Source organism: Grammomys surdaster, unplaced genomic scaffold (assembly GCF_004785775.1).
Source record: "Grammomys surdaster isolate TR1022 unplaced genomic scaffold, NIH_TR_1.0 194, whole genome shotgun sequence".
Lineage (NCBI taxonomy): Eukaryota > Metazoa > Chordata > Mammalia > Rodentia > Muridae > Grammomys > Grammomys surdaster.
In genome coordinates, this window is record NW_021604639.1 from 11225088 (window position 1) to 11244173 (window position 19086).

Here is a 19086-nt window from a genome sequence, read left to right on the forward strand (position 1 = left end):
GCTGTGACCGCTGCCCCGCTGGTGTTTGGCGAGGAAAGTTGCCTTTCACACACAAGAGCTGGCGTCAGCTCAATTAGCAGGCCAGCCTGGTTGCTGCTCTTGGACTCTTGTCTAAACAGGACCTGGCCTTCAGGCAACCACAGGGGCGGGGGCGTCTACGGATGGCAGCCCAATCCTACCAGACCAAAGATGACGGGGGAGGACCCTGCTCCTTCTTAAGCTCCAACCCAGTCGAGCCAGGGCTAGAAAGCCAGCCAGACAGCCGCCCCTTGCAGTCTCCACCTGTCTTTACAGAGCTGGGGAGAGGAGCCCAGCCCACAGTTAGTGCTTGGAAGCCTAAACCAGACTGGCCACATCTGCCACATCACCCACGACCTGCTAGCATGGCCGACCAGCTGACTGAGGAGCAAATCGCTGAGTTCAAGGAGGCTTTCTCTCTGTTTGATAAGGATGGGGATGGCTGTATCACCACCCAGGAACTGGGCACTGTCATGCGGTCCCTGGGTCAGAACCCCACAGAGGCTGAGCTCCAAGGCATGGTGAATGAAATCGACAAGGATGGAAACGGCACCGTGGACTTCCCCGAGTTCCTGACAATGATGTCCAGGAAGATGAAAGACACTGACAGTGAGGAGGAGATCCGGGAGGCCTTCAGAGTGTTCGACAAGGATGGCAACGGCTATGTCAGCGCAGCCGAGCTGAGGCACGTGATGACCAGGCTGGGGGAGAAGCTGAGCGATGAGGAGGTGGAGGAAATGATCCAGGCGGCAGATACAGACGGTGATGGGCAAGTGAACTATGAGGAGTTTGTTCACATGCTAGTGTCCAAGTGAGGCTGTGCCACAGACTGGTACAGCTAGGTGCCCACGAGGCTCCTGGGCTACAAGCTTGGCTGGATAAATAGCTGCTACCCTCACGGTGGTGAGAATCTTAGCCAGGCCTTAGGTGTCTTTCCCTGTTTCCCAGCTTTCTCCGGGCTCTATGGACTGCATCCACAAGTCTGCATTTCACTTTCTGCATCTCCTATTCTGCCAACTTCCCACCAGCTGGTTCTCCTTGACTGAGAACGCCTCCAGCTCAGACAGGCAACACCTCCTCCTAGCCCTCAAGAGCTAAACCAGAATGTCTCATCTCTGCACGGACAATGAGCCAAAGGACCCTCGCCCCAGTTTTGTTTTGGTTTTTTTCTTTTTCTTTTTTTTCTTTTCTTCTTCCCTCCATCCCCCACCCCCCTGTTTTCAACAGAAATGATCAACTCCTCGGCATACTTCCGGCAGGAATCTCCATTTGTATTGTTGTGTGGGGTGTGTGTGGCTGGGGAGGGGCTTGGCAGTCACCAGCGCACAAAGCTCTGCATCAAGGTGGCCTGTGGCCATCAGTTCATACATCGTAGTTCTTGGGCATCTTTGGCTAAAGACTGCGTCTGTTGGATTTGGAAAGCATCTGGGCATGAGGATGAAGGGCAATGGTGGCGGTTTTAATGACTTAGGTCAGACTGTCTGGAAAACATCACTTCCCTTTCATGCAGACTTTCCTTGTTTCTTTCTGTCTCGATCAAACCTCTGTGGTTCTGGATTTATGCTTGTTTGTTTGTTTGTTTGTTTGTTTCTCTGTTTGTTTGTTTTCTGAGCTGAAAGTAAAGCTGGGGAGTCACTGTAACATGTTTGTATTCATCTAGAAGAAAAGAAATTTAAATGTGAGAGAGGGAAGCTGCAGGGGAATAAATAAGTAAAATAAGACACCCATGTTTTCTATTTTGATTCCTTTTAACTTCTAACTAGAACACTATTTTTTAAATCTAGGCGATAAACAAGTCAGCAACCTCTAAGGAGTTTTTTTTTTGGTTGGTTGGTTTGTTGGTTGATTTGGGGGTTTTTGTTGTTGTTGTTGTGTGTGTGTGTGTGTGTGTGTATGTGCGTTATAAACGCAATAAATTCCTATATTGGTGTGTATAGAAAAATCTGGATACAATATCTCTGTCATATAATGACTAAGTCACTAGCAAAGAGCAATTGCATCTCAGTAAAGGGCTGGATGTAGAGAGCTCGCTGATAGCCTAGCAAGCATAAAGCCCTGGGTTCTTAATAATCAACACACAAACTGGGCATGGGGGTGCGTACCTGTGTTGCCAGCATTCAGAGGGTAGAAGGAGCAGGGTCACAAGTTCAGGGTTGTCCTTAGGAGTTAGAAGCCAATTTGTGCTGCAAACCCCAATTTTAGAAAAAGGAAGAAAAAGAAAGAAATATCTGTAAAACTGCTAAAAGGCCCGAGTCAACTACAATAAAGAAGGATCTCAGGTATTTACTCCTGCTACACACAGTACAGGCACTCCGGTCGTTGTCAAGTACCTGGTACTTAGAAGGTGGTAGAGGGTTAGAAAAATCTAACTGAAAGATAGCTCCAAACAAGGTGCAATAGCAATTCAGAGTAGTTCTGTCCACACTAGCCATACACAGAGGTTAGATCAGGTTGTGCAGAGGCTGAAAGGCCCCTTCAGTCATCCCTTGAGTGCCAAGAGGGGTGAAGTCAATGTTTTGTGATGTGAACCCTAGAGTGGGGTTCATCAAAAACACTGATTATCCTTGACTCCACCTCCCCAATACCTCAGTGTTTCTTCCTCTGTAAAGTGGTGAGGGTGGGCTAGCTCAGCAGTGAGTGAGACAGCCTGGGGTTGCAATCCAGCCTTTCTATTATCTTTATGGCTGTGCCCCTTCATGATATCAAGACCTACACACTACCCTTGCTAAGTGAGAGGTACTTAGTCTGTTTAGGAACTCACTACCATCCTATAGGGTGGCCACTATTCCTCTGCTTCCTGTCTTACAATTGAGGAACTTGAAGGCATGTCCTAGGCTTGATCTCCCTCTTGGCTGAGCACGACCCCTTTGCCCTCACTGTGATGGTAATAGTGGCCTTTCTCCATATTGAGGAGGATTATAAGAATGGTATTTTTTTTTCTTTTCTGTTTTTTTTTTCAGTACAGTTGATTGAACCCAGAGTCATACATGCTAAGGAAGCACTCTACCACTGAGATATATTCTCAAGCAATAATTAATATTTTCAATTTTATTTATTATTATTATGTGTGTATAGTGTGTATAGGAGAGTCCATATGTCATGGTACATAAGTGGAGGTCAGAGAACACCCTTGTGGGGTCGTTTCTCTCATTCTCCCTATGTGGGTTCCAGGAATGGAACTCAGGTTGTCAGGGTTACACATCACCCCAAGAATAATATTCTCAATACACTCATCATGGAGTAGGTCTCGTACTCATGGAGATTCCTTGATAAATAAACACAAAGTTAAGGACTCCTCCTGGCACCAATAGTCAACAAGGCTTCTCACCCTCAAAAGAGTCCAAGAGTCAAGGGCAGAGAGGAGGCAACAAAAGACTCTCTGTGTCATCTTGCAGAATCTCAGGTAAGATCTGGCACTGATACAAGGTTACTGTCAGAAGAGCAGGAGGAAGTTTCCGACTGAGCTAACTAACTTCTGGCTGTGCTAAGAGTCAGAGCTGGCTAGACACTTCCATGTAGTGATTTGGGGACGAGTCTCAGAAGCTTTAGGGACACAGCATGCACAGATGACTGGATAGCAGCTCCCTGGAGTCACTGGAAGAGAAGAGCTGAGACTGAAGTATAGATATGGTCACAGAGCCATCTGCCAGGAGAAAGCGACATCCCCATGTGGGCAAACATAACCCAGGTCTCCACATACGTTGTCAGATAGCTCCTAAGTTTTTGAGGCAAGTGAGAAGTGGAAATCTCCAGAGGTCTTTCTGGTCCCTATAGATACTTGGCTGGAGTGCTGACATTGACTCCTAAGTTGTAAGTCATGTGAAGTACTTACAAGCACTAGGATCTACACACACTGCTAAGAGTTTAGCTAGGAGAGGCTCTTTTTGCATTTCCCTGCCAGTTCCCAGCAATGCAGCGAAAGCAACCCTCATATTTGTGATCCACACACCGCCCTGAAGCTACTCATACTTATAGTTTTCAAGCCTCAGAGCCTTTCATGCAGAACTTTTCTGCCAGGGCAGGAACTGGCAGGTAAGATGGAAAAACTTCTGCTTGCTCTCAGCCAAGAACTGACAGGCCCTGAGCTTCTCAGCAGGCAGATCTCAGAAGCAGAATGGTAATTAAAACTGGTATGGGGTGAGGAGAGAGGGGGTGGCAGCCTTGCTTCCTCCTGTCCTGGAAGCTCTGAGGCATCAAGATCAAAGCCAAGCTAGCCCAATGATAAGCTGATTGTACCTGGTCCTGCCCCGTTGGTATTCACTTTCCCAAATACTATTTATTAAAACTGTTTCTGCAGCTTCCTGTCCTGAAGATTCGGGGCTATCTAGCAATAAGCACCTGCTGCTTGAGCACATGGTTGGCCCTTCTTTCCAGCCTGTTGGGTTTAAAATGAGGAATGTTGTTGAATCTATATTTCCTGGGGAAATATAACTAAAATCTATTCACTCCAGATAGAGCACCAGTGACAGACCAATTCTCAACTTCCCCCAAGTCTGGCTTGGTGAGTTTAGAGGTTAGAGTTTAGAAGCACTGGTATGGGAGCATGAGGGTCCTAAACTTTTCAGGCACATCTCTGAAAAGCCCCATCCCAACATAGAGAACCATTTCCCTACGGCTGCACAGATGGAGAGCCTCTGTCTCCTATATACGCCAGCACCTCCCAGAACTATACACAGTGGGGCAGAATTACATACAGCTAGGAAGAGATGCAGGACGTAGTTGCTGAGATTTCAGATAAGGGTCTATTGACACCCCTATACACGTACACACACACACACTCACATGCACACATGTAAGCACACACTTTAATGAGAGAACACCACCAGATCCAGTCTTGAAGGTTTCTTGCAGGTAGCAATAGCTACTGTGCTCATGATGGTGATGGTTGTTATCCTTAGAGGACTGAATTCCACCACAGATATAAATCCCAGGCTGCTGCTCTGATCTGTCCCTCACTCAAAGAGACTTGATGTCTTGAGACTCCCTTGAACTGACTGATGAGTCCTTTTATTGGCTGGTAATGCCAATCTCTACAGCTAGGCATCAGCTAGTCCAACTCAGTTTACCCAAGACAATGTAGTCCATCACACAGTAACAGTAACACCCACGGTACTCAAGACACATCATTGTACTTCTCACTTCTACAATTTCATTTTCTGTCCCCCCCTCTTCCTCCCTACTATGGCTAGAACCTTCAAGGAATCAGCTCTGTCCAGTCAAATATAGCAATGGGGGAAATGCTGGTGTTTGTTTAAGGAAAGAAGGCAACACACAAATTTTTACTTATTTTACTAAAATGTAATCACCATAATTGAGAGTGAGATTTTGCCCCTTGAGGAAAGGCAAAAAGAACTGTGTCTGGATAGCAGGAAGGATCCACCAAACAGTTTCCAGTGTGTGGGGAGCAAGAAAGGACTCCGGCCTGTTTTCTTCTTTGACAGACTCTGGAGCAGGTATCCTATCTCTAACATCCCCCCCCTTCCTTTCAGACACCTAATAACCAGATTTAAACAACCTCCCCTCACCCCCCTCCCAAAAAGGTGCTCTCTGACTCCAGCTCTGCAGAACATTCCATCTATCTTTGGAGGAAAGAATTTATAAATATTACCTCAACTTTCATGTGCTTTCACTGAGCTCCGTCGTAAATCAGGACTTGAGGCTCCCACACTCCCAGATATATAAAGCTCTTCTCTGACTCTTGGGTTTCCAATTTTAAATCAAACACGAGCCAGCCTCACTGGCTCCTGTTTATCCTTACAGATTCCAGAGGCCAGTTCAAAGACTCTAAGAACCAACAGGCTAAAAACGGCCCATTGTTCCTGATGGAGAAACATAATACGAAAAGTCACATACTGTACTAAAGTGTCCTATGCAGAATGAAGAAATGGGTGAAACGATGGGTTGGTTGGTTGGTTGGTGGGTTGGTTGGTTGGTTGGTGGGTGGGTTGGTTGGTTTTAAGGAAGGGAAGGAAAGATGGAGAGGGGAGACAGAGAGAAGTAGATGGTGGCGGAGATGTGGGGGAGGGAAGGAAAGATAGAGGAAGAGAGAAAAGAAGGGGAAGGGCAAAATAAAATAATACAGAATCTAAAACAGTCTCTGGGAAGGTTTTGGACCCAACCCACATGTCAACCTCTCCATTATCCTGCCTTTCCGATGATTGTTTCCATAGCAATAAGTCCTCAGCTAGAACTCTGAACTAGACAAGGGAATGGAATGTGGTTGATCAGGGAGCCACTACAGAAAGACTCTCCTAAGCCACACCCATGATGAAGTACAAGTGTGGTTGACAGGTGCTGGGTGTGGGATAGGCTAGCTCAGCTTCCTGCTTGAAGAGAAAGGCATTGTAGTGGATGTAATATGGAAACAATCAATGTCACCTACACACCTTCTCTGGGTCCTTCACTTCCTCCTAGAGCACTTAGCATTCACTATGCAGGAGGGCAAAGGAGCTGAGCATTACATACATGTGACTGAAAGCTAAAGATCAGGTAGACCTAGGCTATCTTACACACTGAGGGCTGCCATGCCACACCAGAGGTGATGACTGTCTGGGGATGAAGCACAGAAGTCCAACTACAAGTAGCCCTACCAGTCCACAGGAGACACTCACCTCCCATAGTTACCAACCTAGCTGATTTCATTTACAGCCCACAAAAAGCCCAAAAGACTCCAATCTACAGTCTCCCATGATGGAAGTAGAGCTTTTACTGGGGCACACTGACACAGAGCATCATCTCCAAATCCTCAAAGTAAGTTGATATGGCAGCTATTTTGATTCACTCATTTTAAACAAGACTGAGACTTCAAGACTTTAAATAAGTTTCATCAAAAGTCTCAAAGCTTATGTTGGAGTTTGATCCTGCATCAGACTGGCTCCTACAGTCATATCCTATGCATCGTGCCAAAAAGAAGCCATGAGAACAATCAGCCTGAGAGCAAGTGTATCAGATCTAAGCGAGGCTGTGAGCTCAAATAAGAATGTGAACAGAGGAGATCTCCACGGTAAAGCCTGAGATCAGGGAAGCTAGAGAAAAATATAAGCCATGGTCATTGTTGTCAAGCAACTGGGAGGCATCTTGGCTTCTCAGCTTCCAAAGAAGGAATCTGAGTCCAACAAAAATATACATCATGAGGGTCCAGATGATGAGCCTGATCCCATTTCAAGGGAGCTGTTTCTCAAACATTGCATGTTGGAGTCCTAATAACAACACTATAGAATGTGAGTACATTTGGAGGTAGGGCCTGTGCAGAAGTCACCAAGTTAAAATGAAATCATTGGAACTAGTCCTAATCCAGTATTGATGGTGTCCTTATAAGCAAGAGAAATTTAGACAAATATGTGCATTCAGAGAAGACATTGTAAAAATTCAAGAAGTTGGCTATCTATAAACCGAAGAGAAAAGCTTAGAATAGATTGTCCCTACAGACCTCAGAAGAAAGCCACCCACCCCTACCCAAGAAATCTTGGACATCCAGACTCTAGAACTGTAAAACTACAGTTCTTTTTTTTTATTTCTTTCCTTTTTTAAAAAAAGAAGCCCAACCTATAGCACTTTGATACAGCAACTTCAGAAAACTAACATATTCACTCTAGAAAGAGTTAAGAGGTATTCATAGTCTATTTTTCTTTATTCCCAGGCCCACAAGAGTGGCTGTAAACTTGTTCTAAAGCCACACTTCCTTCATATGAATCAGGCTCTGATTTCATATGAATAATGCTGAGATCCATAACTTCTAGGATCCAGAGACTATCCAAAGTGAAGGAAAGAAAGACGTTACCCTACTATTCAGGAAAAAAACTTGGGATAAACTCTAATGAAATTGCCCAGACTCTAGATGTTAGACAGTATCCTAAGAGTGACTTTGCTGAGGACCCATTTAGCAACTATGAAAAAAACTTGAGCGCTCTCTTCATCTGCCCTTCTGAGGAAGTGCCAGGGTATTTGTGTCTGCTTAGCGCAGACTGCTTGACAGTTTGGAATGTACTCTTTCCTTCCCCACATAAACAGGCAACTTGGCATTGTGAACACAGAGCCTGAAAATCAGGTTGAGACTTAAAATTTAGGTTTATATAGTCTCAGATTTCTACATTATAAAGGTCATTTGGTTCAATGTCCCACTGTAGACAAAAAGCTTAAGAGACACAATATCCTTGAGAGATGATTCATCTAGCCATGGTAGAGAGTTCAGTGAGGTCATGTCCAGCACAATGGTTAACAATTCTTATCCTTAGAAAGCTTTTCCTTTGGCCTTTATGTGACTTTACTTTAGTGACTTTAGCCAACTTTTCTTTTATCCCTTATTCTAGATAGAACCTAGAGCATCCAAAGAGAGAAGAACCCCTTAGCTGTGTGCCAGTGTCTGTAGTTTTGTAGACGATGCTATATGTCCTACTTCATTTTCTCCAGGCTGGAGAGTATTCACTCCCTCAAGATGGCCTTATACAACCCATTCTCTGCCCCTCCCCTTACTATACTGGCTGAAGCAAAATTTAACCAATATCCATGGTGAAGGATCTTCTCCTCCCTGTTCTGAACATGGAGCTTTAAAGAATAAAGCTACTAGTCAACACAGACTTGTGCTCAAATGATGTAGCATTTACTCAGCAAATGTTGTTAAGCACTGTATCCACACATGCTAGGTTTTTTGGGAAGACATGAAAAATAAGGTTCTAGTAGCAGTTTTCTCACTGCTATCATGGAGTACCCAGCAAAGTAATGCAATGAACCATTTGGGCTCATGGTATGAGGGAATCTCAGTCCATCATGGTGGCAAAGACATGGTGAGAAAGCTTAGTGGCTGCAGAAACATGGGGCAGAGACTTGCTCACTTCTCAGCTGTAGAGCTGGATACAGAGAACATGATTAGCAACACAATCCAGCCATTACCCCAAGACTTGCCCCCAGTGACCCATCCCTGACAGCCAGACCTACTTACAAAAGATCTCACAGCCTTTCCAAAACAGTGCCACTCTACAGGGACCAGGCATTCAAACACATAGGCCTGTGTTGGGATATTTCATATTTAAGCAAGAAATATACAGGATGCCACGGTAAGAATGTGGGGGGGTGTACATTGGAAGCAGGGAGGAAGATGTGCAAGCTCACAGAATGAGAAGGAGGATGCCTGGAAAGAATTGAGAGGTGATTCACAAACTATGTCTTGAAGGCAGCCAAGCAGATGAGGTAGACAAGGATGTCCTAAGCAAGACAACACATGAAAATTCAGAGGCACAGAGCTGCCTCTTTGGATGGTTACTTCCTCCAAATTCTTATTATTTAATTTTGATGTTGAGAGTACTGAGAAACTTCCCTTGACTTTCCAATGGCCCTGACTCCAGCCACAGTAGAGACGCTCTCTATATTTTCATACTTTTCATAGACTGAACACTCTATCCCATTACTGTGATCTGTGTATTTGACATCTTCCTCTTCGTGAATCCTTTCCTTCTCTAGTCATCTTCACAGCCAAATAAGCAGCGAAGAACTCAGCTTAGAGTTGTTATTAGAAATAAGCCATCTGATTGGGGCAAATAGAGCATCTGAGTATGGTCTGTTTAGAGATGTTAGTCATGATGATGGTAAGATGGTCATGTGCAAGGTTTGCAGGAGATTGCCCTCCCTTTTGTGGAACTCAGAGGTCCATCCATACTGGAGGCAATGGAGAGTCTTGGATTGGTTGATGTAGGAGAAAGAGAAAGCACAATGGTAGCTATTGGGAGATTAGGGGTAGAGGTTGTGGAAGACAATCTAGATGGGACATGTGGGAAATAATCCAAGTAAAAGGCAGAGTTAGGTAGGTTTGGAGCAAGAATTTAGCAATAGGTGAGAAATGCCAAAAAGAGAGACGGTATCCAAACATATCAAAAGCTAGGATGTCATGGAGAATTCAGGGAGAGAAGAGGCAAGAAAGACTCAAGCAAATATCTTGATAGTGTCAATCTCTGGGAGTAAAGATTGAGAAAGGAAGAGTGTTTTAGTGGTTGGAGACTTGGAAGGAAGGACAAGATGATAAATCTCTGTTTTAGTCTTGTCTTTAAGGTGCTAGCACTTACAGGTAAAAGTACAAGGTCAAGACTGATGACCTGGGGAGACAAAGCTGCACAAATCAATAAGGCATGCCAGGAAAGTTGTCAAGGGAGCAAAGATGGAACTGTAACCTGAGTTCTTCTGCCTTTTTTATATGCAGCTGCACAGAATCCATTTACCGAAAAATCCTGTGGTTCTTTAAAGCTCTCCTGCTATTCTGTCAAACCATGAATGGTTTCTATAGTTACTCTTTGCACTGGACTGAATGAGATATGCAGCCATGCCCGCTCACTCTTGTGACTGCAGCTCTAGAAAGAGCTACCATGAGGATGTTGTACAACACTAAACGTCTCCATTAGAGCTCTTTATTCTCCATGACTTTTGCCAATGGGCCAGTCTTTATGTCCACCCAGCATGTGGCCACAACTTCAGCCTTTTCCTTTGTCCAGAAAGCATTGACACACCACATTCTGAATAAGGAGGGAAGATGACTATTCTCATCACCTGGGAACTTAAGAGAATCCAAATAGCATGGCACACTTCCCAACACCTACAGGACTGGTTGGCCAAACTAGACTCAGCTGGTCCTCAGGGTGTCCCTGTCCATATCAGGCTCAGAATCACACACTTTTCCCCAGACTACTATAGACAAGACAAAGTTCTAACAACCCAGAATGTGAAACCATCCTGCCTGAAGACTGTAAACCCTCTGCGAGCATACTGCACCTTCCACATCCACCACCAAGAAAGGGAGAAGCAGACAGAAACCCAGATTAAAGGATAGTGGTGACGTTGCTCAGGAAAGATGATGTTACTGGAGTTGTTAGTGTTGGTACCTGAGTCCAGGAAGCATTAAAAACCTAATCTGGGCCACCTATCCTTCATAGCCCAATTAAAGAGACAAGGAATAGTGAAATGCAGAAAAGGAGTTATTGTCTATGTAGCCATTTTGGAAAGAGGAACATAGAAATCCATTGATCCTTGCTCTGATTCCAAGTCCTTTAGGGTACTGGCATAAGGCTTACATTTAACCAGACAGCAAGACTGAGCTGTAGAGGTGGTTCAGAGGTTACATGCATAAAACCCACAAGTGGCAACCACTTGTAACTCCAGTTCTAGGGAACAAAACACTCTTTTCTGGTTTCCTTTGGCATATCTACTTACACACACACACACACACAGAGAGAGAGAGAGAGAGAGAGAGAGAGAGAGAGAGACAGAGAGACAGAGAGAGACAGAGAGAGACAGAGAGAGACAGAGAGACAGAGGCAGACAGAGAGACAAAGAGACAAAGAGACAAAGAGACAAAGAGACAGAGACCTAGTCCAGTGGCACATGCCTTTAAACCCAGCACTCAGGAGTCAGACAGATCTCTGCTTGATGTCAGTCTGATCTACATAGCAAGTTTCAGGCCATCCAGAGCTATATAGTGAAACCCTGTCTCAATAAACAAACTAATAACTCCTTAAGTAAAGAGCAAGAGGTACACATAACTAAGCAGTCTTGCTCAGGGTGTGGTCTTGCCCGTCATTGATCCATTGTTTCTGAATGTAGTCTGCAGGACAAGTGGTCTGGCAAACTGTCAATCACCTTGTCAGAGGTAAGTGTCCTTTCTGATGGGTACCAGGTGACCTCACTCTTTTTTCTTTCTCCCAGCATGAGAGAATTACTGGAAAAATTCCAGTTTCTTGGAGCCATTATTTCAATGGCCAGATAGACAGATGAGAGGAGAAGGCACACGTGGCTGCTTAAACTCTCTTCATCCTAACCATTTCTCAGCCTTCTGGCCAAGATCGAGTACAGGACGGCTTGACTTCTTCCAGGACAGTTACAAAACTACTTCATAGTAATTAGATTAGGGATTTTGAATTCAGAAAGAGAGATTAGGTCAAAGGTGAGGAATACTTCTTCTTTCCCAGAAAGAACTAAATGGTCTTAAACAAACAAAAAACAGTTGTCTGAAACAGGCAAGATTTAGATTAGACACACAGAGGAACTACACAATAGCTGGGATTTGGAGAAAGCTATTGGGGAAACCAAATCGGAGCAAATTACTCAGCTCAGGGGCCTTGGCTGGATGGAATAAAAGCACCTTTGTGCTTCCTGAAGTCCCTACCATAGCACTTCGCATGGAAAGTCCTTTCCAGCAAGGCTTACAGGAGAGTTATACAAGAAAGCTGATTTAGAGTCAAAATGGTCCCAAGAGGTACTGGCTGCATTTCCAAGAACTAGGCTATCCAAATAAAAATCCTGGGTCAAATTCTCTACCTAAATTTAAAAAGAAATTGTTGAGTTATGAGTCAGGTGTCCTGGTAGCCTTGTGCAAGTTCCAGTTTAGCACAGTGACAACTTTTAAAACACAAAATAAGGCAAGGATTCCCAAAAGGGTCTCAAAGGGACAGAGTGAGCCTTTATTTGTAATCTGAAGCCTGTGAGGAAACTTCAGCTCTGCCAACACACTGAAATTTCCACTCAAAAGGAACAAAAACATGCAGAGCGATTTGGCAATGAACAAGCCCAAAGTTTTTTTTGTTTTTTGGTTTTTTTTTGTTTGTTTGTTTTTGGTTTTGTTTTTAAAAAAAAAACAGCTTTGAGGAAAGATGAAAGGACAGCTAAGACAGATTTCTTCAACCTAGAACATAGGGGTCTACAAGGTTGATAGGATGTGATGTTCACACCTTTCACATTACCACCCTGAACCGAACTAGGGAAGAATGGCGGGAAAGATGTGTCTCTCAGGAGCAATGCTGTCTTTGCTGTTACAGATTCATTGAAGACAATGCTATATTGATGGTGTCTATAAAATGAGCAATCAGATATTTACTTCAATGTGTATTTCATTCATTCATTTATTGATTCATTCATACCTTACACTTATTTGTTGAACACCTGATATGTATTAGGCACTAAAGACAGAAAAATCCCCTGCCTTCAAGTAGCTAATGTCCATATAAACACATACACAAATGTACCATACACATCTCAGAGCTAAAATATCTCTAGCACAGGGTGCAACCAGCAAAGTGCTTGCTTCAGACTGAGTTAGAATCCCTAGAGCACTTGTATAAAGCCAGGCACAATGACGTATGCTTATAATCCCAAGAATGTGGAGGTGGGCAAAGGTGGATCCCTGTGGCACAGGTAGTCCTGGTCTATTTGGCTTCAGGCCATTGGAAGACCCTATCTCAAACAAAGCCAGAACCGACCAAACAAATCACTGGGCTGGTGAGATAAACCAAGCCTGACTACCTGAGCTCTTCCATTCTTGGCTCCATGTGGTGGACATACAGAACTGACTTTCCCGTAAATTGTCATCTGACCTCCACACATGTTCATGAGACAAGTACCCCCACACACACATGTGTTTACATACACACCATTAAAAAATATGGATCAATAAATAAATAAAAGATGTAAAACACCCTTAAAGAATGATAGCTGAAGTTGTCCCCTGGCCTCCACATGCATAGTCAAACCTATGTCCATGTACTAATATACACACACATACCTGTACATACATGAACACATACATGAAAGAGAAAAGAAAGGAAGGAAAGAAGTGAAAGAGGAAGGGAGAGAGAGGAAATCATGAGTACTGACTGTAAAACTCAAAAAAGGCATATGGCACATTTGTAACTCAGTGTATAAGCCTCATTATCATATACATTACTGTTAGGCAAGAACCACATTTGCCACCGGGCCTCCTCAGGAAGGAAATTCTCCACCGTGTTATAATCTGATGTTTGTCTTTCCTACAGGCCAGCCTCTGGCTCTGCACATTACAAACATCTCTTTTGCTCCCTCATCCTTCTGAAGCCAAAACCATGGGAAACATCCACAGCGCAGCAAGACACGAAACTCTGAATTCTCAAGTGACAACGCCAGATGGTAGCTGATGTAGCTCAGGAGGAAGCCAAGGCTACATTAGGCCAACTGAAGACAATGTAACAAATGGGAAGCGACTAAAAACCACCTCAGAGAGGGAAGGCGACAGCAATCCTTTGGGATGATAGCAGCTAAATTGATCATTTTGCCAGAATAACTTTAAAAGTACATGAGTGGATATACATACCTTGAAGCCCTTCTGTGGCCTTGGGAGATTCCATTCTTCCTCAGGCTCCCAGGATGAGCTCTCATCCTGCTCAGCACAGACCTGAGAAAGGCAGAATGCCGTGACTGCCTAACTAGCCTCAACCTTTGCATAGCCTTGACCCATTTATGTCTTGGGAGAACAGAGAATCCTTCCCATTGCCTAGTCCCAAGCTCTTGAGGCTAGAGTAGGTTTATGTCCAAAACTCACAAACTCAAATTTAAGTCTGGATTCTTCAGGAGTTCCAGTAAAAGATGCTAAGGTAATAAATCCTCTCTTCTGTTTTCAGACTTGCCCTCCTTTGTCCGATTCTCATAATCTTCAACTAAATCTTCCTAGTGCTTTCTGTCCATGTTTCATTTTCCTTATGGTTCCCTTCTCCCATCATCCTCTCCTTCCTCCCCCTCATCTTCCTCATCCATAGTCTTTCTCATTGTCCTTTCCCTCCTCCTCTCTTCTCTTTCCTCTCTCTATATTAGAATCTTTGCCTCCCTCTCTCACTTTTTTTTGCCCTCCTCTCTCTCTCTCTCTCTCTCTCTCTCTCTCTCTCTCTCTCTCTCTGACCTTACTTTTTACCTTTCCTCTGATACTCTGTCTATTCCCAGTACCTTCCATAACTTTAAAAACTTTTGTGGGCCCTTTTCCTTCCTGCTGCTGACCAGGGCACAAGGCCAGAACCATGGGAACTTGTCCAAGAGTTCCAGGTCACACACAGGTAGTGCTCTTGAACAGTGGGTCCTTTGGTACAGTCTGTACCTTAAGAGATACACAGGTCAGATGTCTGGGAGACCCCTCCTAAATGGCATTTTCTTTCTTTAATTGTCTCTGTCTTTCTACATAAATGTATAACGTGCGTATTTATTACCACGTTAATGACTTCTACATAACTTGAATTTACTCTGACGAATAAAGCAAAGAACTCGTCCTCAAATAAACTCTTCCTCAAGGGTTTATGGACATAAAGCCATCATCGCAGATAAAACGATCACATGCAAGTAATAAACCAGATGATGTTTGCTGTGATGAATGTGCCAGACCAGAGGAGGGAGAACCTAGGGCCATGGAACTCTTTGCAGAAGAGTGGAGCTGAGTTGTCAACGGAGGGAGAGTGGATTTAACAGAACTAGAAGAGAAAGAAGACATCAAAAATAACAAGTGGAGCAAAGCCAGAACCCCAAGGATAAAAGGGTCTAAGGACAGTGGGGAGAATACTTGATCCACACAGCGATATTCAGCCAGGACAGACAGGTGAAGTGAAAGGCATCAGGTCTGTCTCATTATGAACAAGTTGCCGTATGGAATACCACAGGGCAAGCAGTTTAAACAGTAGACAAACATTCTGGAAGTTCAAACGTTTGACACACCCAAGATTAAGGTACTAGCAGATTTGGGCTCTAGTCATAACTGTCTTCCTGGCTTGAGGCCACTGTTGTTTGACCTTGCTTTGGGGCGCAGAGAGAAAATAAAGTTTCATTTGCAGTCTTCTAAAAATGTCATTAACCTTTTTAGATTAGAATCCCATTCTTGTAATCCTCAGTGAGCCTTAATTACCTCAATAAAGGCACTAGATACAGTTAAGATGGAGTTAGGGATAAAATATGTAAATCTGGGGGAACATAGACAGTGAATTCATAGCAGAGACACATCAACTCTCTTTAAGTTAAAAATGTAGGTAGTCCACACCCTGCATGGCTGCAGCACCCTGGTCTAGTTGATGAAATCCTGAAGCATACAACACAGCCTTCGCTAAGGCACTTAGAAGCCATCTCTCTGGAGAGAAGGACTCAACTGAGTGCGAATTTCTGCCCTTCAGAGGAGTAAGGCAAATTACTTCCAAACTTTCAGACTCACACACGGAAAACCCAAAGTGTAGTCACACAAAATTGTAAGTAAAATCACATTGTCCTAAAGAATCCCTTCTCTGGTTTCAATGTTTATTCTAAGTTTTAGAACTTTTTTATTTGCCTGGAGAGATTTCAGCCTACTACTGCTGGGTACCGGTCTTCTCAAGGGTAGCTATAATACCAGAGAAAACAGGAAAAAAAAAAAACCAAAAAGTCCATGCTTTTATGGATCTTGGATATGCAGGAGATAATTAGCATAAATAAGGTATATAGGAGACTGGAGGTGATAAGAAAAAGGAGAAATTAAGACAGAAGGACATTGGAAATCTGGTGTCTGTTTTCCACTTCTGTAGTAAAATAACTAAGACTGGGCGATTTGGAAATAATATAATTTATTTGACTCATGATTCTGGTGATCAGAAAGTATGAGAATATGGTACTGGGGTCTGCTGAGGCCCTTTGTGCTATGTCATAAACAGGACAACAAAGAAGGCAAAAGGAACCAAGATAAAGGGAATCAAAACAGAGTCATCCTTTTAATGAGGATTTTATCAGGAGTTCACCACTTGTGCAATAATTGACTCTGTTCCACCATAGACTTTAGTCCTCTCAGGAGAGCAATAACTCCAAGACCTACCTGCCTTCCAATGCTGGGCCTCTTACTCCTGCCATACAGACAGTTAAATTTCAACACACACTTTAAAGAGCGCATTGCAACCAAGGCACTAAGAAAACCGTCTTTTAAGGAGAAAGAATCTTTGATGGCTCTTACAAACTAAAGATGGAGACTAAGCCACTGGACTTGGACACATGACAGCTGCTGATGTTCTTGACAAGGGAAGATTTGATGGGGTAGGAGGCTAAGGTCTATGATAGACAAACTCCAAGATGCTCTCCAGTGACCTCAGTCTCTGGGTTCCAAATCCTTCTGTAGCCCTTTCTCAGAGTTTATCTATGTCACCAACAGAATGTAACAGTACTGATATGCAACTTCTGAGATTGGATTATAAAAAATATGGCTCCTGTTTTGTGCTCTTTCTCTTGAATTATTTGCTTTGGGGAAAGCCAATCACCATACTAATGAGAATTTCCAGCGAGCTCTGGAGGGGTCATTTAGTCAAGAGCAGAGGTCACTGGCTAACAGCCAATAGCAGTTCACACCTGCCAGCAATCACGTAAAGTAACCTCAAGTGCACATCATGTGATGTTGGCTCTTGATGATAACTTTCCTGAAAACTAATAAGAGACCTGGAGTAACGTGTACCCAACTAAGCCTCTCTCAAGATTCTAAATTATAAATGATTACTTCCAAGTGGAAGGCAAGATGGAAGAAAGCCCCTACCCATTTCCATTCCCCTACCCATTTGGGATTCAGAGACCTGCCCTTACTGTTCTAAGATATTAAATGTTTGGGGTTCTGTGTCTCATCTATCAGAAGACACTTTCTGGACCTGCTTTTGAGAAGATTCAAGCATCATGTTCTGTTGCTCTATTAACCATAATTAAAACCATGATTTCTAGGAGTTACAAAGACATTTTATATAAAAAAGGACACTCTTATCGCCCTTTGCTAAGTTCTGGGCACTCTCGTGGGAAGGAACCCACTGCCTTAGCTTACACTTCATTCACACGACTATACATATGATCAGAATGGAATTAACTTAATCAGAATTCATGTCACAAATTGTAGAATTTTCTAGTCCAGGAAAGAGACATCTCAGAATGAAAATTGAGGTATTTCTTTTTAAAAAAATTTTTTTGAAATATGCTTATTTATCTTTAAGGTAATTTGACTTATACAAGACATATGTGACAATCAAATTAAGATAGTAAGCATTTTTATGCACTTAAACATTGTTTTTAGGCGTGAGGAAATTCATACTTTCCTAGTCATTCTGAAGTATATTAAAGAATAAATGTTTTGACTGGCTGTAAACCTACTGTGATATAAAAAAAGAATTTTCTCCTTTTTTTTCTGCCTCTTAATTGAATTTTCCATTTGTTCTTTCAACAATTTCATGCTCTTCCCGGGCTCCGATGACCACTGTTCCAGCCCATTCTGCAAGATCAGCATACTAAGATGAACAAATGACTTCGAGTATATGATATTTTCCATCATCTCTGCCTGGTTTACTGTGTTTACCTAATGACCTCTAGTTCTGACAATGTTCACATAAAAGGCAGAATTTCATTCTTGAGCATAGTTTAACCCAAGAATTTTAAGGTTTAAGAATTTTTTTGGGGGGGGGGGTTCGAGACAGGATTTCTCTGTGTAGCCTTGGCTGTCCTGGAACTCACTCTGTAGACCAGGCTGGCCTCGAACTCAGAAATCCACCTGTCTCTGCCTCCCAAGTGCTGGGATTAAAGGCGTGCGCCACCACTGCCCGGCTAAGGTAAACCTTAACATCTAATCCTCTGGCTTTTTTAACTTTAAAACTGTTTGTTTCTACAAAATGTCAAGAAAGTTGATAGGAAGATGACCACGTGTAACTCCAAGATCATCTTAACACTGTGTCCTGCCTAGACTTGTGCAAGGCAATGGTCCTCAAATACAAGGAAGTTTTATAGACAAATAGGACTATCGTTTAATGTGTAGAGTTTTCCTGTGTAAGGAGAACAGGAAACTTCCGGAAATGAATGTTTGATGAGGTGACAGTTTCACAGACAGAAGACATACTTAAACCCCCAGGATCACAGAGATAGGAGCAAGCAGACTATATCAAGTGATAATTTGTTAGCAAATGCTGCATATGAAATAAATAGGGGAGCCTGAGGAAGATTACTCAGAGTCTTCAGCTGTGACCAAGAGTTCATAGAGAGATCCTAGGATCCTTGAAATTACTTTAGAAGAGCTTGGACCATGCCTTTCCTGGTCAAGACAATACTATCCATAGAGGAGGTAGTTTTTGGAAGAGAATATCACACACATGAAAAGCAGGCCACTCCCCGAAACCATGAGTGTGGTTACTAGTGAAAGAAGAGAAGACCAACCATGATGGACTGGGGAGACAGCCCAGCTCCTGAAAGCCAACTTAGCAACAATAAGAGTCATAAGCCAGGAAAGAAAATGACTCTCACATAATACAGGAGGAGACACGGTCACTT

The 19086-nt window shown here is 43.3% G+C and overlaps 1 protein-coding gene across 1 annotated transcript; it reads left to right on the forward strand.

Moving 5' to 3' along the window:
* Nucleotides 1–261: 261 nt before the first annotated feature.
* LOC114623227 (calmodulin-like protein 3) lies at nt 262–1737 on the forward strand. The gene has a single exon (XM_028769928.1). It carries the CDS (start codon nt 384–386, stop codon nt 831–833), a length of 450 nt encoding a protein of 149 aa, XP_028625761.1. The 5' UTR covers nt 262–383; the 3' UTR covers nt 834–1737.
* Nucleotides 1738–19086: the final 17349 nt, after the last annotated feature.